This window comes from Eurytemora carolleeae, unplaced genomic scaffold (assembly GCF_000591075.1).
Source record: "Eurytemora carolleeae unplaced genomic scaffold, Eaff_2.0 scaffold82, whole genome shotgun sequence".
Taxonomy (NCBI): domain Eukaryota; kingdom Metazoa; phylum Arthropoda; class Copepoda; order Calanoida; family Temoridae; genus Eurytemora; species Eurytemora carolleeae.
This window is the reverse complement of record NW_019396126.1, coordinates 31,731-58,450: the sequence shown is the minus strand read 5'-3', so window position 1 is coordinate 58,450 and position 26,720 is coordinate 31,731. Positions and strand designations below refer to the sequence as shown.

General features: G+C 33.0%; 3 protein-coding genes across 4 annotated transcripts; 2 read left to right on the top strand and 1 right to left on the bottom strand.

The window, feature by feature from the left end:
- Positions 1-5,637: 5,637 nt before the first annotated feature.
- On the top strand, positions 5,638-11,848 carry LOC111695720 (serpin-Z1B). Its single transcript, XM_023465131.1, has 9 exons — positions 5,638-5,714; positions 6,273-6,496; positions 7,629-7,691; positions 8,056-8,175; positions 8,687-9,076; positions 9,366-9,457; positions 9,582-9,649; positions 10,211-10,328; positions 11,414-11,848. The coding sequence occupies exons 1-9, from the start codon at positions 5,640-5,642 to the stop codon at positions 11,680-11,682; spliced, it is 1,419 nt and encodes a 472-aa protein (XP_023320899.1). The 5' UTR covers positions 5,638-5,639; the 3' UTR covers positions 11,683-11,848.
- Positions 11,849-12,749: 901 nt separating this feature from the next.
- On the bottom strand, positions 12,750-23,816 carry LOC111695706 (arylsulfatase I). Of its 2 annotated transcripts, XM_023465115.1 has the most exons (15): positions 23,685-23,816; positions 22,477-22,611; positions 21,136-21,264; positions 19,831-19,876; positions 18,990-19,056; positions 18,019-18,071; positions 17,469-17,530; positions 17,303-17,389; positions 16,729-16,795; positions 15,793-15,857; positions 15,389-15,577; positions 15,138-15,266; positions 14,979-15,067; positions 13,104-13,244; positions 12,750-12,940 (listed from the first exon to the last, which is right to left on the bottom strand). In XM_023465115.1, exons 1-15 carry the CDS (start codon positions 23,773-23,775, stop codon positions 12,785-12,787), a joined length of 1,506 nt encoding a protein of 501 aa, XP_023320883.1. In that variant the 5' UTR covers positions 23,776-23,816; the 3' UTR covers positions 12,750-12,784. The 2 variants fall into 2 exon arrangements, with proteins under 2 accessions (XP_023320883.1, XP_023320884.1); XM_023465116.1 differs by lacking the exon at positions 23,685-23,816 and having other exon boundaries at positions 21,140-21,264; positions 22,477-22,594.
- Positions 23,817-25,105: 1,289 nt separating this feature from the next.
- On the top strand, positions 25,106-26,074 carry LOC111695703 (actin, muscle). The gene has a single exon (XM_023465112.1). The coding sequence runs from the start codon at positions 25,205-25,207 to the stop codon at positions 25,976-25,978; it is 774 nt and encodes a 257-aa protein (XP_023320880.1). The 5' UTR covers positions 25,106-25,204; the 3' UTR covers positions 25,979-26,074.
- Positions 26,075-26,720: the final 646 nt, after the last annotated feature.

Genomic DNA, 26,720 nt, shown 5'->3' with positions numbered 1-26,720 from the left:
GTAACTCATATTTTATAATTTTAATTCCATAAAAGTTTGAAATCTTAACAGTATTTTTAATGATTTCTCCACCTACCCTAAAATACTTTAACTGAAATAATAAAAGTTTTTAGTTTTTGAAAATGTGCCCTAAACATTTCAGTAAATGGTTAAAATAAAATAAAAAATTTCTAAAAATCCTGCCACACATTTCTGTTTGAAAGAAAAGTGAATACGTTTATTAAGTCTGAACAACAATGGGGAAGATATCGTCGTTTTTCTAGCTTGAACAATTTTATTCTTTGTCTCAACAACTTAAATCCCTTTCATAGGGATATCGTATTTTTTATTCTGAAACGTGGTCAATTTAGTCAATTTTCTTCAATGTCTCTGTGCATAAATCTGCAAGCGTAGACAGTACAATTGAAAATTATCAAAATTATGATTTTTTTCAGACAAAGAGTTTATGGATACTGTAGTGAATCTGGCCTATAACTAAAATCCATTTAATATAATACATTTAATATTTATATATATGCATGTTTTGACGGGGTCTCGGCCTTCATTTCTACCAAAGAGAATAGAATATATATTCTATTCACTTTGATTTCTATAGAATGATGGTTGATCCAGGTTGATCTTTTTATTCAATTATCTATGTGTGTGTGTACTGCAGTTTTTACATTTCTCCCGAAGATAATGTAAATAATAACATTGTAACTGAAACTGAGCTAGAGGTTGTTTACTTATCCCCCAAAACTGCAGTACAGTTTCTGTGTAGACAAAACTTTTAAATATTTAAATTACAAGAATTTTTTAACCACAAGCATTAAAATATGGGATTTATAATTTGCTTGTCAAACGTAAGATATACTGTGTACTGTTAGTATGTGAGATATACTGTGTACTGTTAGTATGTGATGTGAGATATACTGTGTACTGTTTGTATGTAAAATATACTGTGTACTGTTAGTATGTGAGATATACTGTGTACTGTTAGTATGTGAGATATACTGTGTACTGTTAGTATGTGAGATATACTGTGTACTGTTAGTATGTAAGATATACTGTGTAATGTTAGTATGTAAGATATACTGTGTACTGTTAGTATTTAAGATATACTGTGTACTGTTAGTATGTAAGATATACTGTGTACTGTTAGTATGCGAGATATACTGTGTACTGTTAGTATGTGAGATATACTGTGTACTGTTATATGTGAGATATACTGTGTAATGTTAGTATGTAAGATATGCTGTGTAATGTTAGTATGTAAGATATACTGTGTACTGTAAGTATGTGAGATATGCTGTGTACTGTTAGTATGTGAAATATACTGTGTACTGTTATATGTGAGATATACTGTGTACTGTTAGTATGTAAGATATACTGTGTAATGTTAGTATGTAAGATATACTGTGTACTGTTAGTATGTAAGATATACTGTGTAATGTTAGTATGTAAGATATACTGTGTACTGTTATCATGTGAGATATACTGTGTACTGTTAGTATGTAAGATATACTGTGTACTGTTAGTATGTGAGATATACTGTGTACTGTTAGTATGTAAGATATACTGTGTACTGTTAGTATGTAAGATATACTGTGTACTGTTAGTATGTAAGATATACTGTGTACTGTTAGTATGTAAGATATACTGTGTACTGTTAGTATGTACGATATACTGTGTACTGTTAGTATGTGAGATATTCGATATAAGCTTGTTGCTAAGGGACAATATTTCTCTTCCTAGCTCCAACACATAGTGAATAATAAATACCATCACTTTGGCTCAAACATGATAACCACCAAAAAAGTTTTTTGAAAAAAGTTTTCGGAATTAAAGTTCTAAATTTTGGCACTAAAAAAGTCCTTGACATAAACAGTCTCTGGAAATGAAGTCCTACCATTTTAAGACTTTATTTTGTAGGACTTTTTTTAAGTTCCAGTATGATTTTATACAAAAAGTCCCCGGAAAAAAAGTCCTCTTATTGTAGAAAATGCAGGGGAACAAAAGAATGTTTACAAAAAAAGAGGCTTGATATTAAAAATACCTCAGGCTATATTCAATATGAAGATGCATAGAAGAAAAGTCCTTTTTATGAAAACGTATCAGACTTTACCTCTTTTTCCCAGGACTTAGGACTTTATCTCTTGGTTTTTTTTTCTTCGGATTTATTTTCTTCAGGACTTTAATTCCTGTAATCTTATTTCCTGAGACTTCATTGACAGCCCCCATATTACTTTAGGGAAAAAAGTCTTGGGAATCTAAAACTCAGGACTTTATTTCCATGGACATTTTGTCCTAGGACTTCAGAAAATTGGGACTTTTTTTACCAAAGTTTTGATTTCTAGGTTCTTTTCCAGAAACTTTTTTTCCTGTGACTTTCTTGCATAGATTCTTCAAACAGACAGTATTCAAAAGAAATATAGGTTTTAAAGAATTAAAGTGTTAAAACGTTTATGACAAAATCAATAAACTAGAATATCAAGGTTACATTATTATCGTTAACCTGAGACTATTTGTCCGATTCTGCCGAGTATACTTCCCAATAACTCCAGTTCCATGATAACTATGTATCCAGGTGTATCCCGGAGCTCTTCTCCTTGATAGATGTCAAGGTGAACCAAGACCTTGATAAGTGAACTGTACGGAGGATGGATTAAAAACAACTGAAGTTCGGAGGCCGGGAGAGGTTTGGAGAGGTTTGGAGAGTTCTGATCCAGTGTAAATAGTTAACAGATTAATAATTCACGATCTAATTTATTAATCTAAACTAATTGTCAATAATTTTTTGAATCATTACTTACCCGCCCTAATCCTTAATAATACCATTTAAACCTATTTAATTTTTACTTATCCATCTAATCCCAATATTACTTATCATTACTTATTCTTACTAATCCTTATTAACCCTACTAATCCTCACTAATTCTTACAAATCCTTATCAATTCTTTTCAATCCTAACTAATCCTATTTAGCCTGTACTACATATAAAATACTTATCCTCAATACCCCTTAATAATCCTAACTAACCAATACTAATCCTAATTAATTTTTATTAATCCTTAGTCCATCCATATCAATCCTTAATAAGTTTTACTGATCTTACCAACCTTTACCTATCATGACTAATCCTTATTAATCCTTACTAATCCTTATTAAGCCTTACTTACCCTTATTAATCATTACTAATCTTTACCAACTCATACTAACCCTTACTAATCCTTACTAAACCTTATTGATCTTTTATTACTCCAGAGCTGAAAACTTTAGAATGAAATATCCAGATATCCCGTCGAATAATTAATCTGGAGTTTAAATTCATGTGGAGAACAAGCAATATTTAATCTGGATATCAAGAAATTATGAGCTTCTCTGGATATTTCATTCTAAAGTTTTCAGCTCTGCTAATTTAAACTAATCTTTCCTAACCCATATCAATCCTTACTAGTTCTTACTAATCTACAGCAATTGATATCGTATCTTTCCTTATTTCGTTAACTCTCTCTTTTATTAAAATCTTGCATTAAAAGTTTCTCATACTGGAATCCTATCTCACTGTCCTACGTGACTAGGATGCATTCTCTGGGTGCATGTGATAGTTGAGAGATCGGAGAAAGCAAACCTGTCTGGACAAATTCACGTTTTATTCATGATTGCCAGGAGAAAACGCATAATATGGTCACGCAAAATATAACATACTTGACCTTTTACAATAACAAATTTTACTTTTAGCTTTTGCTCTTCAATTCCTCATTTGTCAAATTAGGCTCACCATAGACCTTTCCTCGGATCAAAAAACGGGAACCCGATCAGTCCGGCCGTTCGGCCGTTTATAGTTACAGGTAATCATGAATAAAAGGAAAAAGTATAAATTTTGTAAAGTCGTCTTTGAAGTCTGTGGAACAAGAAGATTACATTGAAACAATCTCATATTAATTTGATGCTTGAAAATAAGCTTATTAGATTATATTTTATGTTTTATTGTATTATTAATAATTATTTACAACTACTTTACAAGGAATTTAGTAAAAATTTGTAATTTTCCGAAAAAGTAGTTAAACAATATTTTATCGTCTTTTAAAATGAAAATGCTCGAATGTTTTAACGAAAACCTCGCAGAGCAGGTCGTTATTCTACTTTATTGTCTCAAGGGACGTAACATAACTTAACGTCCCTGTGATGGGGAATCATAAGTCGGTTATGTTTTTAAAAAGGCGGTAAAATCATAACTTGGTTAGTTTCAAGGAGAATTGAATACAAGGAGGGGGCAATAGGGTTTCCGTACACTTTGCTGTGACGTATTTGGGCTGCTGGAGAACTAGTTTTTGCGTAACATACTAATGTGCGGGTAGGTAGGACGGAGACGGGAGGATTCTGGACTAATGTGCGGGTAGGTAGGACGGAGACGGGGGCATTCTGTTCTAATGTTCGGGTAGGTACAGGACGGAGACGGGGGGATCCTGGACGAAAGAACATGTAGGAAGGGCGGAGAGAGGGGATCCTCGACGAAAGGACAGGTAGGAAGGGCGGAGAGAGGGATCCTGGACGAAAGACGGAAGCAAGGGCGGAGAGGGATCCTGGACGAAAGGACTGGTAGGTAGGACGTAGAAAGGGGATTCTGGACGAATAAAAATATGAAAATATTAACAATTTTACTACTTTGCTTATAATATTTGTTTTGCTCGATTAGGATGCCCGGGGGGGGGGGGGGGCGTGCACGGCGTTGCCCCTGGAATTTCAGAAAAACTTTTGAATTTTGAAGAAAAAAATAATAATTTCGTCTTTGTTACTCCCGGGGAACTCAAAGGTTCCCTTAAAATATTCAGCCAATTTGGTTCAGCCGTTTGGCCAGCTATACATATATATATTTATATACATATAGATAAGCGAAAAACTTTATTATATAGATTAGATATAGATATATTTATAAACTGCGCACACACTTGATGTCAGTGAAACCAAGCAGAACCGTTCTTCCACCTACACACCTATACACATGTATAGATCTAAAACTGGTATTCAAAGAAAGAGCTGGATTGTTGGCCCCGGTCCGGGAGGGTTGGAAAACAAGATGTGACTGGATTCACTGGGCTCTGTTATACATCATCTTCAACTTTCTTTATTCTTGTTTAATTTTTGTTGTGAATAAAGGCTGTATAACCTCCCCTGTTATATTTGTTGCGTGAATTCTGAGTAATTTATCTAGTTTTCAAAATGTGATTCCCCGTTACTAAACCAAGTTTCAAGTTTTCCAAGATTCTCTCAACCAGACACTGGAACCACTGGAAACCTGCAGTACTATCACAGGCAATGTGGAGATCAGATCTCTTAGGGTACATCACATTGATATTGATTTTGATATTGATATTGATTTTGATATTGATATTGATATTGATTTTGATATTGATATTTATATTGATATTGATATTGATATTGATATCGATATTGATTTTGATATTGATATTGATATTGATTTTGATATTGATTTTGATATTGATTTTGATTTTGATATTGATATTGATATTGATATTGATATTGATATTGATATTGATAATATTTAAAAATAATAAAATAATGAAATTAGATATAATAATAAAGTGATAACCATAGTATAATCATGATAATTTAATTTATAAAATATTATTTCAGAATGATTAAAATGTTTAAGTTATGGTTGTTTAATATTTTAATACAATTAGCAGTAGCTCAACAAGTCCCTGGCCAGGTATTCAACATATTTTTTTAAGTCGCAAACAGCAAAAAGTAAAATGAAAGTTTTCGAAGTCTAACTTTGGATTTCTTAACTTGTAACTATGAGACAACTTCTAAAATATTCCCTGGTTTCAACTTGTATTTCAATCCCTGGATCCAGCAGTTTTGTGGTCCTAAGGATTACATTTTCCTTTTCAAATCCCTGGGTCAGATCGAACCCAGCATGGATGTTTTAGGAAATCTCGTAAAGTTTACTAAACGTAAGAATGGAATAAAATTTTTGATAAAACACAATAAATTTCCAAAAAGTTTCAAGTGATGGACCAGGTAAAGATGGCAATGCTCGATTTACAACTGTACCCTTGAAACCTTAATCTAATCAAAATGTGGAAGATATATTCGTTTTTTTTCTGACTCAAAAAAGTTTTTTCCATCTTTGCATTAATGGTCACATTGAATTTAACTTACAGTCCTTTTACGCTTTTCATATTATTTTTGATGTAAATAGATTATCTAAGTATTTTGTATCTAAATTTAAAATCCTGAATTTTTAGTTTTCTTCTATTTTCAGGTTAGTTCTACTCCAAGTCCTAGTTCTACTCCAGGTCCTAGTACTACTCAAGGTCCAGTATCCGGAAAACCAACGCCACGAAACGAAACCTTCAAACCTAATACTGAACCTGCTGAAATTGGAACTGGTGCCTCGGGGATCGAACTTCCATTGGTAAACCCGAACCCGAAAAATGAAGAAAAAAAGGTCATAGAAGCCTTATCCAATGCCATGTTGGACTTCAGGTTGGTTTAAAGAAATATTGCCAATATACTAACCCCGTACCATCCGAGCGGGGGAAGGCAGGCGGCCATGAGCCACCGCTATTTCCCCTTTTGTGCCACATATTAGCTTTTTTCTCTTCCGGGCCACCACATTTGACTCTTCCGGGCAAAATGGTATATTTAGGGCCTATTCTGAGTATCTTTCAAACTTTTATCTAAGAAACAAATAAAACTTTAATCTAAAACCATTTGGGCCGCAGACTCAACTGGACAGATGGAAAAGGTCAAGTAGATTCAACAAAAATCAATGACACGACTTTATTACCTCATAGCTCCTCGATAGTTTTCATAAGAATGCAGAAACATACAATTTATTTGTTATATATATATATACAGTGCCACTGTAATGCAAATCAGAAGAATAATACAAATGTTTTTGATAATAAAAATATAAACCTATATTTTATTGCTAGTCAAATCAATATTAAACCAAAGCAACTGAGTTTTTAACCCAAACTAAATTTTTCACTAAAATTTTCCAATCCCTATATCTTTGCAACCTGATAGTATAAACCTTCCAAACTTAGATTATTTGGTCTAACATAGTTCATAGTTTTAAATATCTAAGGTCTACAACATTGGATTGCATAGATATAGGAATTAGAAAATCAGTTTGTGGCAAAAACTCAATTCCTTTGTCCAAACTTTCCTGAAATTGAATAACAAGTTTTTGCGCATGAAAACCTGAATTGATACTCTATTTGATTCTAACATGAAAGAAATTGAGTCTCTGCCACAAACCCTGAATTTCTTATCTTTGCAACCAATGTAAAAGATCTTTTATTTTTCAAACTATAAATTCTGTAAGATCAAATACTCAAAGTTTGAAAAATCAAAGGTCTGCACTATCAGGTACCACAGATAAAGGAATTAGAAAAATTGGGTTTGTGGCAAAAAGTCAATTCCTTTGCTTTAATTTTACGGGCCATGGCTTTTCTTGAAATCAAATCCAAAGCAAAGACAGCATAACAATTTTCAATTCTAAGAAAACTGACTAAATGAATTCCGTACAGTAATTTTCTGAAGTCTCATCCTTTGTGGGTAACCCTGTATATTAAGATTCTACGTGGAATTAAGATATTATTATTTTCAGTGAAAGATTCTACGTGGAGCTGAGTAAAAGAGAGACTGGTAATTTTGTGTTCTCTCCTCTCAGGAAATTACAACTTAATAAAGCAACAAGAAAAGCCTAAGGGGAGAGATTTGGTATGGGTCTATATGAAGATTATGATTTTGTATGGGTTTATATGAAGATTATGATTTGGTATGGGTTTATATGAAGATTATGATTTGGAATGGGTTTATATGAAGATTATGATTTGGTATGGGTTTATATGAAGATTATGATTTGGAATGGGTTTATATGAAGATTATGATTTGGAATGGGTCTATATGAAGATTATGATTTGGAATGGGTCTATATGAAGATTATGATTAGTTAGTGTCTTTTCAACACGATATAAAGTACAGCAAATATGCAAACAGTTTTGTATCCGCATCTAAGTTTAATACGTGAGTAGTTTACACTCGGCCCTGAGTTTGATGGCTCTAGGCTCTACAGAGAACTCCACCACTAGGACGGAGACATTATCCGCTCTAGGAGGAATCACCAATACCTCGAGACTAATGGAGGCTTATAGGAACGTTAATATTCAATCAATGCAACAATTATTCCATATCAGTCCTTAGTTCTTGTGTCTGTGCAGTGAACGTTTTTTAGCCCCAGCCTTCCCCCCATCTAATCTCTTATGTACATAACATCGATTAGGTTAGGTTAAGGCAATTTCTGGGCCAAGTTCTGCGGTTAGGATAGGCCAGGGCCGACAGCTGCGGCTAGGCTAAGCTAGGGGCCGAGCACCGTGGCTGGGATCGGCTAAGGGGGCCGGGCTCTGCGGCCACATGTCCAACTATGTCCATGTGTTACATATGAGATGTATTTAAAAATTGATAAAGGGGGGGGAGGGTGTAAAAAGCGTTCTCTAGGAAAGTTTAAATCTCTTTAGAGAACTCTTATTTGGTTAATTAATTTCTTGTTTACAAATTATATAAACAAAGGTCTGAGAAACCGATGCAATGTTAATAGCTCCAAACTATTTAAAGACATGGAAATAATTACTTATGTTCCTCAATTGAATATTCAGAACTTTTTAGGAATATTTTAAATAATTCCGACCCTGACCATCTGGCTTACGGGAACCATATCTGGGTAAACAATAATGTTGAACTACAAGATAAATACAAGGAAAAAATCAAAAGTTTAGATGCTCAAATATCATCTCTCAACATGGCAGATCAGAGCTCTCTGAACGCTGTCAATGATTGGGTTGCAAAACTAACCCGGAACAAGATTCCCCAAGTTCTCTCCGATCTGCCGTCTGAGACCCAAGTTCTGATAACAAATGCTCTCTACATCAAGGAGGCTTGGACCTTGAAGTTCCGAGAGGCGGATAAACGTGAGTTCTTCAGGACAAATGAAACGAAGCCGATAGATGTAAATATGATGGAGAGATTTGGAACTCATGCTGCTTATGGGCTTTTTAAGTAATATTAATAAATCTAAGAAACAAATAAAACTTTAATCTAAAACCATTTGGGCCGCAGACTCAACTGGACAGATGGAAAAGGTCAAGTAGATTCAACAAAAATCAATGACACGACTTTATTACCTCATAGCTCCTCGATAGTTTTCATAAGAATGCAGAAACTTAGACTGTAGACTGTAGACTGTAGACTGTAGACTGTAGACTGTAGACTGTAGACTGTAGACTGTAGACTGTAGACCGTAGACTGTAGACTGGGTTAAGATGTTTAAGTAACAGTCTAATTAAACATTTTCAAATTATGAAAACAATTCAGATTTTGAAATGCAAGTTATTCTTCCAAATGAAAAAATAGATTTGGGCCTCATGGAGAAATATTTAGGTAATTCTAGCGACATCACTTTAATTCTTAAATCATGCTTTGCAATATTTTTTTCTCTAAAACTAAAGAATGACTTTTTCAAATAAATTATAAGTAGCAGCTGTAAAGCTAGGATTAATTTTAGATGACAGTATTTATCAAAGTATAAACGAGAAAAGAGGAGGAGGATTCCGTCTTTTTAAATCCGCCAAGGTAAAGTTGACATTTTATTGATCATTAACGAGTTGTCAACTTTTTCACTAATTTAGATATTCATAAAAAGACTTGTTTTTGGAGTAAGGTTAACATAACTTAGTCTAACTTAAAGAAACGTTATTCTAAGTGCCAAAATGTAGAGGCTTTTAAAAAAACATATTTTACAAAATATCTTACTAAATGTCTTACATGCATATTGTATATTCTACTAAACATTTTTAATTTTTCAAAATAGTTTTTGCGATTTTTCTCATAATTCTGCAAATTCTTAAAAGAAGGTACAATCTTAAAAGGACTGTCAAATGATTTAAGTTACCTAGTTGGTGTATGCCAAATTTACAAAGTTACCCTTTAAACCGCAAAAATGATGAGAATATTGTTGATTTTCTATCTGAAAATTGATCATTTTAGTTGTAGTTTCTCTGTTAAAGAGACAAAGAAAGAAAATTACAAAATTCAACCCTTTTAAAGATGATATCTTCTTCATAGTTGCTCAGATAAAGGGTAAACTTGGGAAAACATTTCATTTTAATGAATCTTTATTTTTTATTTGTTTAGGATACAACGAGACGAAATTTCGCTGAAGTTCGCATAAAAATGCCAAAGTTTAATATTGAAACCGATATTGATGCATCGCAGGTTTTGAAGAAATTAAATGTAAAACAAGTTTTTTCAGGTAAAGTTAAAAGGAATTGAGTCTTTGCCACAGACTAAAAGTTTTTAATCGCCATATCTTTGGAATGTATTGTATTAGACCTTTGATATTTCAAACTTATATTATTTATTCTAATTTAATTCATAGTTTGAAATATCATAGGTATCCTAGATTGGGTTACAAAGATATTGGGATTCGAAAATTAGAGTTTTTGGCAAAGACTCAATTCCTTTGTTGGAAGGGTTGTCCAAAAAAATTAAGAGTAAGTTCATCACATAAAGATTGATCAATAGAAAAAGTTTCTGAAACCTTTAATTTAAACATTTTGGAATTCTCCATATTTCTTTAATCAGAATAATGCACGGGGATTTGCAATCCATGGTTTTGAACCATAAAGATTTTATTAAATGAAAAATGAAGATGAATAGGATGGGGGTTTGAAAAGTTAAGAATGAATAGAATATTTGATCAATTGTGGTTTAACAAGATTATTTTTGTGTATGGGTGGGGGTCAGTTTGTACAATCTTATCTTAATTCTTTTTTCAATCATATTTTGATCCTTTAAATTGATCTAAAATTTATTTATTTAACTGAAAGTAGTAAACTAAGCATGAATCATTACCAACTGATGATCAATGGGAACTATTTATCTTTGATATTTCTCTGTAAATAGAATATAAAATTCAATCATGGTTTATTCTATTCTCTTTTTCATTAAAAAACCAGAGTTACCCACAAGGATGAGACTGTAAAGAAGACCTGAAACTCATTTAATATGACTATCCATAGGTCTCATCCTTTGTGGGTAACCCTGAATATGTTTTTTAAAGGGCTTATAGAAGTAGTTTTTATATATATCAATTATTCTTTTATTGTACAAAGGAATTGAGTCTTTATAACAAACTCTGATTTGCTAATACCTATATTTGTTCCACCTGATGGTGTAAACCTTTGATATTTCAAACTTAGATTTTCATAGTTTGAAATATTGACGGCATTGGATTACAAAGATATAGAGATTAGAAAATCATAGTTTGTGACAAAGACTCAATTCCTTTAGACTTGTGGTGGTATATAAGTATTTATGTATAAATATTTTTTTTAGCTGAGAGTGAGTTGGGAGAAATGGTGAAATCTAAGAACCTAAAAGTTGACAAGGTTGTTCATAAAGCTCTTGTTAATGTTGACTACGAGGGTACTGAGGGTGCTGCATCTACAGCTATTAATATAGTTCCACTCTCAGCTAATTTTGGAGACAGGGTTGAGTTTATCGCAGACCGTCCGTTCATGTTCCTGGTTTTTGATAAAGTAAACAATATTCCTATTCTGGTCGGCAGGGTTGTTAATCCACAACAGATCGCCCTGATCAGTTAAACTAGTATATTATGATCTGTGCTAATTATATCTAGATATCAGGATCGTAATAATATCTCTATAGTTCTCCTGATAAATCTTTTAACGAGTCTTTTTTAATTTTTGATTTTTTCCTGTTTTTCATTTTTTCAATTTCAGTTTTACAATTTCAGTTTTTCAATTTCAGTTTTTCAATTTCAGTTTTTCAATTTCATTTTTTCAATTTCAGTTTTTCAATTCCAGTTTTTCCATTTCAGTTTTTCAATTTTAGTTTTTTCAATTTCAGTTTTTCAATAGTTTGTTAAACTATAGGTTGAAGTTTAGGAATATAGAGGAGTGGTTGAACTAGGTAAAAATAGTTAAACTAATTTTTATTGTGGCCAACAGTGGTATAGAGAATTAGTTCATCTAGCAAAACCTAGTTCATCTACTTCTCCATTTCATAAAATCCAACCTTTTAAGGTTTTTAATCAGGAATTATATAATGAGAAACATGTATTTACAAAAATAATCAATAAACATTCTGAAAACAAACAACACACTTTCTAGTTCTAATGAGCTAGTAAAGGGTTTAAAGAAGAGCGAAGGAGTAGAAGATGAGGGAGGGAAGAGTTTGAGTAAAGAGCAGAAAAGAGGAGAGTGGAGAAAACGGGATGAAAGAGAGGGAATGTGTGAAGAATGGGGAAAGAAGGAAAGAAGGAGAAGAAAATAATTGGCTAAGAATTATAGAATTAAAAGTAAAATGAATCATAAAGGTCGGACGAATAAAAGGAGTAGATTAAAGAAAATAAACTGCGTAGAGGTCGGACGAATAAAAGGAGTAGGACAAAGAAAATAAACTGCGTAGAGGAAAGGTCGGACGAATAAAAGGAGTAGATTAAAGAAAATAAACTGCGTAGAGGAAGGTCGGACGAATAGAAGGAGTAGATTAAAGAAAATAAACTGCGTAGAGGAAAAGGTCGCACGAATAAAAGGAGTAAGATAAAGAAAATAAACTGCGTAGAGGAAAGGTCGGACGAATAAAAGTAGTACGATAAAGAAAATAAACTGCGTAGAGTATAACGAGTGTTGTAATGAAGAACAATGAATAGAGTTTAAAATATATTTTAAAGAAAAGAGTTTATCATAAAGCTTGGACGAATCTCCCCAAAGAGGTAGATTCAGAGTTCCACAATATTTTCCACCATCCAGTTCCACACCAACCTGGAGATAGTAAACCTTCATGGTACTTAGGGAACCCAAGATTAAATCTATTCGGGTGAAAAGCAGTTCGTGTCTCCTGAAAAAGGGACATGAGGTATTTTTTTATTATCAACTTCTATATTTCTATATTACATTATATCTAACGGTATATCTTATAATGTAAAATTGTATGATTGTGAATGGTAAAAAAAGTAAAATATTTATGAAAAAACACTATTAAATGATTTTAAAAAACTCACCTTGGTAAGATTTTTCACAATTTTTTTCAATTCTTGAACTATAGATGGTTCGCTCTCCGCTAGGTTTTCAGTCTCGTTCGGGTCCCTGGCCAGGTTGAAGAGAAACAACTCATTTTTTTCTTTCTTGTGAGGTTTAAACTCCTGAGTACAATATCTTCCAAATTGTTCTTGGTGAAATATTGAGAGTATTAGGAGGCCGAGGAATATGTTGAAATAAAAGTCATTGTGAAACTCCATTTAAAGAGTGCCAGGTCCTATTCACAACTTTACACCTTTATCTGATCCAAAATGTGGAGGATATCGTCGTTTTTCGAGCTTGAAAAGTGTTCAGTTCTTACATTGCTTTTTTACCAAGAAATGCGAAAGTCTGAGTCACTGTTACAGATAAACCACAATTTAAAATAACCAATTTTTTAAAGAGAAAACATGAATATCTCATTTGTTCTTGATCTGATATAGCTTTTAGGTACTTTAGGGTACCGTTGTGAATAGGACATCCCACTCTTCAAAGATTCCACATGTAAGTTGAGTTGCATTTTTATATCAGAAATTTTTCTGGAAAAAGTCGGCTTTCTGTCCTTTCTGTCCTTTCTGTCCTTTCTGTCCTTTATGTCATTTCTGTCCTTTATGTCCTTTATGTTCTTTCTGCCCTTTATGTCCTTTATGTTCTTTATGTCTTTATGTCCTTTATGTCCTTTATGTTCTTTATGTCCCTTAAGTCATTGATGTCCTTTATGTCATTTTTTTTGTACTTTATGTCCCTCAATTAATTTATGTCCTTTATTTCCTTTATGTCCTTTATGTCCTGTATGTCCTTTATGTCCTTTATGCCCCTTATGTTCTTTATGTCCCTTAAGTCATTTATGTCCTTTATGTCCTTTATATTCTTTATGTCCATTATGTCCTTTATGTCCTTTATGTCCTTTATGTTCTTATGTCCCTTAAGTCATTGATGTCCTTTATGTCCTTTATATTCTTTATGTACTTTATGTCCCTCAAATCATTTATGTCCTTTATTTCCTTTATGTCCTTTATGTCCTTTATGTCCTTTATGTCCTTTATGTCCTTTATGTCCTTTATGTCTTTTATGTCCTTTTCGTCCGTTTTGTCATTTTTGTCCTTTTTGTCCTTTTTGTCCTTTTTGTCCTTTATATCCTTAAAGTCCTTAAAGTCCTTAAAGTCCTTTATGTCCTTTATATCAGTGGAAATACAGTTGAGTAACCATTAAGAAAACTATAGAGAAAGAAAAGGAAGAGTTAAAGCGTATCTCATAATTCCATCAGATGTACACAACGGACCACCCTATTAATTAATTAAAAGGATGGTCGATTGTGTTTATTGTTTACGTATCTTGGCGACCACCCTATTAATTAATTAAAAGAATGGTCGATTGTGTACCTTGTGTACGTTTCTTGGCGACCATCATATTGATTAATTAATAGGATGGTCCGTTATGTACATTGTTTACGTATCTTGGCGACCACCCTATTAATTAATTAATAGGATGGTCGATTGTTTACATTGTTCACGTATCTTGGCGACCATCCTATTAATTAATTAATAGGATGGTCGATTGTTTACATTGTTCACGTATCTTGGCGACCATCATATTAATTAATTAATAGAATGGTCCGTTATGTACATTGTTTACGTATCTTGGCGACCACCCTATTAATTAATTAATAGGGTGGATTGTTGTGTACATCTATGAAATTATGAGATAAGCTTTAACTCTTCCTTTTCTTTCTCTCTGAAGAAAACTATCTTTTACGAGTATAGGGACTAAAGTTGTTTACAACCTTGCTCCGGAGTATAAAGTATAAAGTGTAAAGTATAAAGAAAAAATGTCATAATTCTTAAATTGGGAAAATATTCCTTTGTTTGTCCCCAAATCAGCTTCCAGTTATTTTTTCTAACCGCAAACTGAAAGGTTTTGCTTTGATCATCCAGGTCCAAATTATAAACTAAAAAAATAAATGTTGTTAACATATTCCAAATAATTAATTATTTTCAGTTTCGTTTACTAAGACAAACCTAATATTTCTCTCTGGGATATCTCTCCTGTCGTTAATGGTTCCCAGATATCAACTCCATCAGTTTCTAGGTTGGACAGTTTCTCTCCAGATAATCTGAGCAGGGTTGGGAACCAATCCACAATATGAACTAAACATCTTTTAATATTTTTATACTGATGGAAACAAATTTTATTCGTAAAATTAAATCGGAGTAAAGTTTTTGTTATTGGCCTGATGTGATTCGTTTGATTTTATATAAATATTGGAAACCTAGTGCTGAGCTTGAATACCCAGGTGTAACCAACATCTGGTGTAGTAGAGGTGTTCCCTGGATAAATGCTGGAACACGAACCCCTCCCTCAAACACGTAACCTTTCTTTCCTCTCAGGCTTCCGTTGGCATCGGAGTGCCCGGAGCCGTTATCGGAGCTGAACACAACCAGAGTATTCTCGTCCAACCCTGGAGATAATATCAAACTAAGGAGTAGACCCATCTAGAGTATTCTAGACCAACCCCTGAGATAATATTAAATTATGGAGTATTCTAAACCAACCCTTGAGATGATAATAAACTATGGAGTATTCTAAACCAACCCTTGAGATGATAATAAACTATGGAGAAATTAAACCTCAACCCCAGAGTAAAATTTTGTATTTAATTTGTTTTGAACGAACCTGTTGATTTGAGTTTGTCTATTATTCTTCCAACACTGTCATCTATAGCAGTTATCATAGCTTTCCTATTCAAGATTGATAAATAAGGTTAGCCAACAACAAAAAAGGGATCGAGTAGTAGAATTCTCATGTAAGCTAATTTATTCTTTTAGCAACACAAGAATATCAGATAAAAAACTCTTTAAAAAATAACAAAGTATGTATCTTAAATATATAGTTTTCTATCTTTACGTTGGCTAAATAGCATCAAGACGACATAGTTTAACTAATATAATGCCATACCAACGTAGAACCCTCAATGTTCTTCGTTAGTACAATCGTTGTACTCTCCATATAGTGTACATCGACCTTATACCAATGTTTCATGAAAATTGTAAATTGTTTGCGCAAACTGATTTCTACACAAATTGCCCAAATCACATGAAAACAGTTCTTATATTAAAAATTTCTATTCAATCCGCATACCCTCTTATCGTCAATGACTTATTATATGCTTTTAATGTTTTACTACTTCACTGGTGTACTCTCCAATTTATATGTTTTGCAAGATCCAAGTATCCTTGATTGGAAAATTTTTAATTTACGAAATGTATGTATTTAATCCTTATACAAATCTCTCAGAAATGTAAACGAATTTGTCGTTATTATTGAATACATGTAAACTATGTTGTACAATTTAAATAATAAGACAATAAATATTTAGATCTCAAAAAATTTTTTTATGTATTTAAACAAAGAACCAGAGGAAGAAAGAAATCTACCAGGTGTTGTTTTGAGTAACGTTTTTTTTTGTAAAAGTTGGATGTCTAATCTGTCGATGAATTTATTATTATTAGCTGATATTGTCCTGACCAGACCTATTGTTTAATCTGATATTCCTCCTGATCAGACTGATTGATTTACCTGATATTCTCCTGATCAGACCGATTGTTTTACCTGATATTGTCCTGATCAGACCGATTATTTTTCTGCTTTTTTCTTCTATTCTTCCTCTCGTACATTTCTTTAAAAAAAAGGATTAAAAGTTTTATATTTGTTGGAGCCAGGGGTCAGACCTTTTATTTGAGATTGCACAAAACTGCAATGCCTCTATTCAATGTCCACATTAGAAACTTTTAAATTGTGGCGATTAAGTTCATAAAAAAATACTGATGAAAGAAATAAGCTGAATAAGTCCGACCAGAAAGGGTTTAATATTTTAAAAGTTCTGAACTCGGATAGGGTAAAATATTTTCAGGGTGAATATACTTTCTAATATAATATAATATACTGGTAGGGAGGATATATACTTACTAATATATTTGTCAGGGGTCTGGTAAGGTGGTTATATACTTACTAATATATTTGTCAGGGGTCTGGTAAGGTGGATATATACTTACTAATATATTTGTCAGGGGCATGGTAAGGTGGATATAAGCTTACTAATATATTTGTCAGGGACCTGGTATAGGGTGAATATATACTTACTAATATATTTGTCAGGGGCCTGGTAGGGAGGATATATACTTACTAATATATTTGTCAGGGGCCTGGTAGGGAGGATGAGCAGCTGTCAGAGAAACTTCAAGAAACCAAGGATCTGAAGTCGAAGCCTTATCTAAGGGTTAAACGTATTATTTCAGAAGAAATAGAAAAACTAATAATTAATGACTAATGGGAATAAATATATTTTTTACCTAATATATTAATAGTTTCCTCTTCCCAAAGAAATGTGCTGTACAATCCAAGGTTCTCATAGCTATACAACAAATCAAAAGATCAATTAGAGCAAAACTTTCTATCTAAACTCTTAAAAGAACTGTTAAGGAAAAATGAAAGGGTATTGGCTGAAACCTAAACATTTTAGGAGTTGATCACGACGTACAAGAGCCCTATCTGGTGTCCGTGTTTTGAGAAATTGATATAAACTGTGTCAACGTTATACCAAAACTTATAATATGAGATCTGGTATGTAAATCAAAGTTTTAAACAGATCAAATTCAGCAAATACGCAACCAATCTGAAAATTAAGATAACCCAAAGGAGCCTAAACAGCTTAGGTACGCTCCTATTATAACTTGAATTTAATAATTTTTTGTTAATAGTTATAATTGATAATATAATTGATAAGATACGTCTTTATCACGTGTCCAAAACTTCCACCAATGGCAGTGCAGTTTCATTGTCACGTGTCTCCATCTGTATCACGTCCACGTTCCTCTTAATTACTTATTAAAACATTTTTACCTGACATTCTCTCCTCTGCGAAGATCATATCCAGTTCCTATATGACGATTCACCTGAAAATTAATTTAATTGCCAAAGGCTAGATTAAAAATCAAATTTTTAAATGTTCTAATGAATAAGAGATTTGAATGTTTTAATTAAGATTTTAATATATTTGGCATTGGTTAAGTTTTATTAGACCCAATGTTCCAATAATACCTTACCTTCAACCACTTTTTCATCATACACTATTAAAAAATAACAATTTAAGATTTCGGAGAGTTTCCTGTTTTCTTTGTGGATTCAAAACATTTAAAATCGGATCTTCCTTAAACCTTCCTTGGGAGAGCCCAAGCAAACATGTGGACAAATCATCGTTTATTGGATTCAAACGGTATGAATGTATCATTTACTCTCAATCAAATTAGAATCAATTGAACTTTAAACCCTGGGGGGATTCAATGATAAACCCGAGGACGTAAACTCGTAAAACTAATGTGAGAGGAAGGATTCAAAATATTAAATAGAAAATTTGCTTAAGAATTTGTTTTTAGTGTTTTTAAGAGAAAAATATAGGACGGACAAGTTAATATTGTTGCCTTTATGATTGGGTTCAAATTCTAACTATGATGTTTATCGAAATAGTAGATGTACACTGTACAATGTACAACCATTGAAAAACTGGCGGGATTCAATAAAATCTTTCATATTTAAATCGGTAGAAAAAAATTAACATTAGCGAGATTCAATGAAATTTGTTGCATACCAAAAAACCAGATTTTTATAAAGTAATTAGGTGGAGTGCCCGGCGTTGCCCGTTGAATTAAAAAAAATAGAATTAAGATATTTTTAAAGTCTATGTTACTTTCCAGGTACTCAGGGGTTTTCTAAAAAAATCAGCCCATTCGGTCCAGCTGATTGGCCAGCTATAGCTGACATATAAATATATACATGAGTAAAGAGCTTTATTATAAAGGAATGCACATATTTACCTCATGTTCTCTAGTATAATGATCGGCTTGTTGAGCGTATTCTCCGAAAAATGAATCAAAACCTCTTCTGTAAAAATATATTTGTTAAATAATGTGGATTTAACAAAAACAAATCATCCAAGTTTTTTTTGGTACTTCACAAAATAGTTTGTTTTGTTTTGCATGCATTATAAATGTGCATACAGTAATAAAAATTGATATAAAAATAACTAGATGAAGTTCCTGGCGTTGCCCGTGGAATTAATAAAAATCGAATTTTAAAAATCGAACTTTTTTAGCAGCTTTGTAACCCCCAGGGTACCATGGGTTTTCGCAAAAAAAGTTCAGCCAATTCGGTCCAGCCGTTTGGCCAACAATAGTTTTGTTATATAGACCACACGAAGACGAAACTCCGTTTTACAATAATCATGAACGATACAAGCTTTACCTAGTGGGTGGATAGTTTTCCATACAGTATCCTAGATACCATTTACCTGGTAGGAAGATAGTTCTCATTATAGTATCCTAGATACCATTTACCTGGTAGGTAGATAGTTCTCATTACAGTATCCTAGATACCATTTACCTGGTAGGAAGATAGTTTTCATTACAGTATCCTAGATACCATTTACCTGGTAGGTAGATAGTTCTCATTACAGTATCCTAGATACCATTTACCTGGTAGGTAGATAGTTCTCGTTACAGTATCCTAGATACCATTTACCTGGTAGGAAGATAGTTCTCATCACAGTATCCTAGATGCCATTTACCTTGTAGGTAGATAGTTCTCATTACAGTATCCGAGATGCCATTTACCTGGTAGGTAGATAGCTCTCATTACATTATCCGAGATGCCATTTACCTGGTAGGGAGATAGTTCTCATTACAGTATCCTAGATGCCATTTACCTAAACAACAAGAATAAATTGTTACACAAAACAAGTTTCCAGGTGGCTTCATGATTCATGCTTGCTAGAAACAAAGTTCCAGAAAAAAATAGCAAAATACATTAAATACAATAAAATACTATAAGGGGTTTGGTGGAATTAACAGTAATTTTCAAGATTTAGTGCACTAAAACCAGTATTGTGAATCTTGGGATGTTGCATTTATCTCCATCTTAATCAGACCTACGGATTAATCTAATTCCTCTTCAAAATACCGTATACTATAAGTCAATGTTTATACCCTGCAGGGATAACTAAAATGGAGGGATCAAGCGTTGATCCTCAAATCAGATCTAGCGTTAAAATCAACTATACTCCAGTCAAAAGTTACGATATCCGGAGAATTAACAATGTTACATTTTTGTAAAATCTATTTAATACTCTGCTGTAGTCCTAGATGTCTATGGTTTGATTTTAATTGAGGGTATGGTGCTTTTTGAAGACATAAACCTGACACTTAAAGGGAGTGTTCGCGAAAAATGAAAGGGGGTATACGCTTAATGCGATAAAAAAACGCTTTTGATCGCTAATAATCTTACTTCTATCTGCTGCGTCTATAAGGAGAAAATTGGTAAAGACGTCTCATAACGAATAACTTAGCGCCCATACAAATTCAGAAAATTGCAACATATGACTTAGACCGTAAAAAAATCAATTTAATTTCAAACAAATCATTCAGATATTACAACCATAGTCATCGATTATCTTTCGCCACATTTGTATATAGTTTATATTTTATGATATTTTTTAATTAATTTGTTTTGAATTTGATTATTTCTCTTGTCGCTTGCGCAACTATCTAAGAATGCCGCGCACCACTCACATTTTTCAAAATCCGTTAAAACGTTTTTTAAAAAAAGGAAATATTATAAAATATAAACTTTATACAAATGTGGCGAAAGATAATCGATGACTATAGGTTGTAATATCTGAATGATTTGTTGGAAATTAAATTGATTTTTTACGGTCTAAGTTGTATGTTGCAATTTTCTGAATTTGTATGGGCGCTAAGTTATTCGGTATGAGACGTCTTTACCAATTTTCTCCTTATAGACGCAATAGATAGAAGTAAGATTATTAGCGATCAAAAGCGCTTTTTTATCGCATTAAGCCTATTCCCCCTTTCATTTTTCGCGAACACTCCCTTTAAGAATTTATGTCTTTTGAGCTGTTAGTTTATATTGATTAATTGATTTATATGCTGTCTGAGGTATACTTGCCTACCAGATGTGTTGAATATCCCTGGTTTCTCAGTATCTCTGGTAGAGTAGGGAAGGGTGTAGGTAAACCTGTAGGACGGAAAGGTCCGATACTTCCTCTCTGCATCCCTGTTCTGAACGGATACAAACCTGAAGTACAGATTGTATGTGTTTAAAGGGACACTTTTTATAGATTAAAATAGATTATTTTTAATTTCGAGTTCTCTGAAGGTGAAAAAGACGGAAATTGTGAAGATATAATTATGAAGATATCTTCCTCACTGTTGTTCAGATAAAAGGTTTAATGGGTACCACTGGGAATCGGACACGTCACACTATAACTGAAGGATCACTTCAAATTTCGTCTACAATCTCTTTAACATATTTTACAGATTTCTTATTTTCTCTTCTTAAATTAATTATTCACTATATATAGCAAATCTGGATTTCCTCTGATTGTTTTAAACACAAGAAAAACCAAAAATGCGATTTTAAACTCTGGCTCAAAAATGCGATTTTAAACTCTCGTTCAAAAATGTAAAAGCTGAAAATGTCAAAAAAACTGTTTTATTGAACTATCATAAAAATTTGAATCTTTGAAATGAACTTTTAATTAAAAAGATGTAGAATAAAGATATATCATTTAGGGCCGATTTCTTACTGACAAAAATACCAAAAACATACTAAGGTTACAAGTATGAATCAACAAAGAGGTATGGTTATTGTCATATTTTGTTACTAGCTGAAGTGCACGGCGTTGCCAAGGTTACTCATAGTTACTCCCGCCGTTTACCCGCACTCGGTATTAAATCATAATTTTAGCTGAATGGCCCAGTGTTGCCCATAGAAGTAAAAAAAAAATATTTTTTTTAGCCTATGACACCCCCGGGGTACCCATGCATTCCATTAAAAAATTTCAGCCAATTTGGTACAGCCTTTTGGCCTACCATAGCAAACATATAAATATGCGAAGATTGTTAAATGTATATTGTTATATTTGGGTACTTATTGTTATATGTATATTGTTATATGTATATTGTTATATTTGGGTACTTCTTGTTATATGTATATTGTTATATGTATATTGTTATATTTGGGTACTTATTGTTATATGTATATTGTTATATGTATATTGTTATATTTGGGTACTTCTTGTTATATGTATATTGTTATATGTATATTGTTATATTTGGGTACTTCTTGTTAATTGTAACTTGTCGACTGCAGAACTCTAGTCCTAGATGTGTTATATGTGATAACAATTGGTCCTCGGATTAAATATTTATTACTTCAGCTAAGGTTTTAAAAATATTTACTTTACTTTTATATCTGTAAATATAAAAAAGTACTTAAACCTCTAACCTGTCATCAATGCAGCTCTTGACGGAGAACATTTAGGTTGAGTATAATACTGATCCAGGATAACCCCTTGACCAGCTAACCGTTCTAGGTTCGGGGTTATCATCTCTGGGTTGTTCCAAGATACATCTCCAAAACCTAAAGGATTTATTTCTTGCCACAAATATTCTGATTCTTATACCTTTGTAGCCTGATGGTGGACACTTTTTATCTTTGAAAAGGGTTTGCAAAGATATAGGGATTAGCAAATCAGATTTTGTGTCCAGAACATGCAGTTCCTTACTTTAAAACTAAATATATTTATGTAAAATCACTTTACATATTTGTTTTCCGTTTGTTATTTGTTTTCAAAGTTTTTTTTAGATTTTTATTTAGATGTTCAGATCGGGAATACCCATTTGGGTGAGATACAAATTTCTTGTTGAAGATTAAGCTATTCTTTAATAGATACTATTTTTTACTTTACATCATTTACTTCGTTAAATTCGGACTCCGAAGTTTCTAGAATGGTTTGAATTGCAGATCTAAAGAATTAAATATAACACATTTCATAATTATGTTTTGTTCCATGCCCACTAATAAACCTAATAAACAATCCTCTTAATTTTCTATTTTTTTTTGTCAAAAAACCTCACATTACAAGGGAGTGTTTACGAAAACGGAAGGGGTAGAAACCCAAAAATATTTTACTTGACTTTTCTTTATTATAGAATCAAAGTCCGACGAATTTAATGAATTTGAGCCGCGTCTTAAATCCGTCAAAAACCGGTTTCAATTAAATGCCGGCTTAAATCTTGAAACATTGAATGCAATTTTAAGTGGAACCAACCGTATTTGAGCCGCGTCTCAAATTTAAGCCGCAGCTCAAATTCTTTAAATTATTTGTAGAATGATTTTGTAAGTTTGGTCTGTAATCGAGTTTAAAAATACGAGATTTTTCCGGTCACAAAGAAATACATCGGATATAAAATGTGACGGTGAAAATTAATTATTAGTCTTTTGTTCTTTTTAAACACCTAATTTAGATAGTAATAAAGAGAACTAGTTTTTCTCCTAAAACTCAAACTCAAAATATGAATTTTGTTAGATCAAATACAAAAAGTCAAGTTTGTAATATTAAAGGTTAACAAAGGTTGCAAAGATTTTGAGGTTATAAATTAGAGTTTGAGGCGATTTATCTGTTTTTTTAAATTTATTAATTAGTGCGTCACCTAAATCGTCTGCTAGTATGAAAAGTATGTTTGGTTTGCTAGCACTGCTCTGGGTTAGGACAGATACTAGGATACACAGAACAATATTCATCCTGCTCACCAGGACGGATATATATCAAGGACTGGTTCTATCATAAACTAACCTAGGTTGGAGAAATCATTGTCTGGCTTTTTTATTATCTTTCGTTTGAATTATTTTCACAAGACCTTGTGAAGATGACACAGATCATGTTCGAGACCTTCAACTCATACAATTGTGTGGTTTCTATTTTAAGAGTTATGTATTTATATATATGTTTATATAAAGTTAAATATATATTCTTTCATGACAAATATTGAAGCAGTTCTATCTGGACATAATAAGAAACTTCTGAGTAAAACCTGTAAATCAAATCAAGATAAAAATGTAAAAGATTGCAATTGTCGTGGTTTAACAAAGAATTGTGTTCTAAAAGGAAAATGTCTGAGTAAATGCGTGGTTTCTAAAGCAGAAGTGATGTCAACAGGGATGACTGCAAGGTATATAGGTATAGCTGCAAATTCGTTCAAGGAGAGATATACTAATCACAAGTTATCCTTTAATAATCTTAAATATGAATATAATACTAGTTTATCCAAACATATCTGGGGCCTAAACAAGATAAACGAACCATTTACATTATTCTGGTTAAGCTAAACCAAAGATGTAATGCAAAGAAAGTTATTTCAGAAGTGTACGCATCTTTTGTACTACTGCAGTGTACTGTCTCTGGGTGGTAATGTAAACACAAGACGGATGTTACCGCCTGACATTGGATCCATTTTTCACATTAAAAAATCAATGAAATATTCTGGTCGTAGGAAACTATTATGTGAATTATCAAAATTATCAAATTTAATGCTTTTATCCTCCTCGGATACTAAAAGAACGCTGATGCATATATTCTTGTTTACAAATTCCGCCCAAAGAGAACTGGTTTCAATATGTACGCAAAGTATACACGACCGCAATTAACTTTCCTTGCATTACACCCTTGAGCTAAACCAAATAATCCTGTCGTAAAAACGTGCAATCTCTGTCTGATGGAAAAAACTTGTAAATTGTTATCTGAGGATGCAAACCTATTGAATAAAAGAAGCGAAGTAATAAAAAGGCACTGAGAGAAATTCCTACTTAGTAAATGCTCCAAGACCTGAGGAGAAATAAACAAGAGAAGAAACTTATGAACTGCCATTTCAAAAAGATTTTTTTAAGTAAAACAATATTTATCACTTTAAATGTAAAACAATTTTCATCATATTCTGTAAAAATCCGTGAAATCATTGTAAAAAATGCTCCAGTATCAGTTTTATTCCAACTGATGATTGGGTTAGACCCATGAAACATTTTGTCTTTGAAGAAATATATATTTAAACATCTAAAATGTATATTTAAACTGAAAAAAGTTGNCACCTTCTTTAACGAGCTCCGTGTCGCCCCCGAGGAGCAGCCCGTCCTGCTTACTGAGGCTCCCCTCAACCCCAAGGCCAACAGGGAGAAGATGACACAGATCATGTTCGAGACCTTCAACTCTCCTGCTATGTACATTGCCATCCAGGCCGTCCTCTCCCTTTATGCTTCCGGTCGTACTACTGGTATCGTCATGGACTCCGGAGATGGTGTTTCCCACACCGTTCCCATCTATGAAGGTTATGCTCTCCCCCACGCCATCCTTCGTCTGGATCTGGCTGGTCGTGAACTGACAAACTACCTCATGAAGATTCTGACTGAGAGAGGATACTCCTTCACCACAACCGCCGAGAGGGAGATTGTCAGGGACATCAAGGAGAAGCTGTGCTATGTTGCCCTGGACTTTGAGCAGGAGATGGCCACCGCTGCTGCCTCCACCTCCCTGGAGAAGTCCTATGAGCTTCCCGACGGTCAGGTCATCACCATCGGTAATGAGAGGTTCAGGTGCCCTGAGGCCCTCTTCCAGCCTTCCTTCCTTGGAATGGAATCCTGCGGAGTCCACGAGACTGTCTACAACTCTATCATGAAGTGCGACGTTGATATCCGTAAGGACCTGTACGCCAACACCGTCATGTCCGGAGGTACCACCATGTACCCCGGTATTGCTGACAGGATGCAGAAGGAGATCACAGCCCTGGCTCCCTCCACCATTAAGATCAAGATCATTGCTCCCCCTGAGAGGAAGTACTCCGTATGGATCGGTGGATCCATCCTGGCCTCCCTCTCCACCTTCCAGCAGATGTGGATCACAAAACAAGAATACGATGAGTGCGGTCCATCTATTGTTCACAGAAAATGCTTTTAGATAATTATGTTTACAATATAATCCTGTGTGATTAATCTTAGATGCAACAAAATATTTAAATTTCATCCCGGAGAATAAATCTTAATTAGGTTCGTTCGAAATGCGTATATTACGAGAAATTAAAATATGTTGATTTTCAATAAAAAAGGTTTCCAAATAAATTCATAAATCGCTTTATCACTGAAAATTAAGTATATCCTTTAAATTATCTAACTATTTCTATGATTTTAATTTTCCCCGGCACTACGTTTTATAATGTCGCCTTCGTCATAATAAAAAATATGATATGCAAATTTTGGACAGACTCTGTCTTAATCAACATGATAATTTCTTGATTAAAAGAGAAATTCAAGTCGTCACATCAAATTAAGAATAAACATACAAGCCTTATTTGTAAGCACGCACATATTATCAAATTATTGAAATCCAGCTTTTTGGTCCAACTTTCTATATAAAAAGTCAACCCACTTAATTTATAATTTTAAAATCAAGATTATTTGCATGGTTATACCGAGTGGCCCAAGCAAAATTTGAGCCAAATCGGCCAAGGGGTTTATGAGTTATGATCGGAAATATAAACAAACAGACAGAGATATTTATACATATATATATATATATATATATATATATATATATATATATAGAGTTATATAAACATATGATGAGACATATCCTGGGAAAATGATCTTTCAAATTAATCTTTTCTATTATAGATAATCTATTCAATTTTTATAAATGCCAT

Coding starts and splice junctions, on each gene's coding strand:
- LOC111695720 (XM_023465131.1), top strand. CDS start 5,640: ATGATTAAAATGTTTAAGTTATGGTTGTTTAATATTTTAATACAATTA. Junction 5,715..6,272: donor CTCAACAAGTCCCTGGCCAG/GTATTCAACATA, acceptor TTCTATTTTCAG/GTTAGTTCTACTCCAAGTCC. Junction 9,077..9,365: donor GCTGCTTATGGGCTTTTTAA/GTAATATTAATA, acceptor GTCTAATTAAAC/ATTTTCAAATTATGAAAACA.
- LOC111695706 (XM_023465115.1), bottom strand. CDS start 23,775: ATGAATATTGTTCTGTGTATCCTAGTATCTGTCCTAACCCAGAGCAGT. Junction 15,858..16,728: donor TCTGATCAGGACAATATCAG/GTAAAACAATCG, acceptor AATCTTGAATAG/GAAAGCTATGATAACTGCTA. Junction 15,578..15,792: donor AGACAAACTCAAATCAACAG/GTTCGTTCAAAA, acceptor TATTATCTCCAG/GGTTGGACGAGAATACTCTG.
- LOC111695703 (XM_023465112.1), top strand. CDS start 25,205: ATGACACAGATCATGTTCGAGACCTTCAACTCTCCTGCTATGTACATT.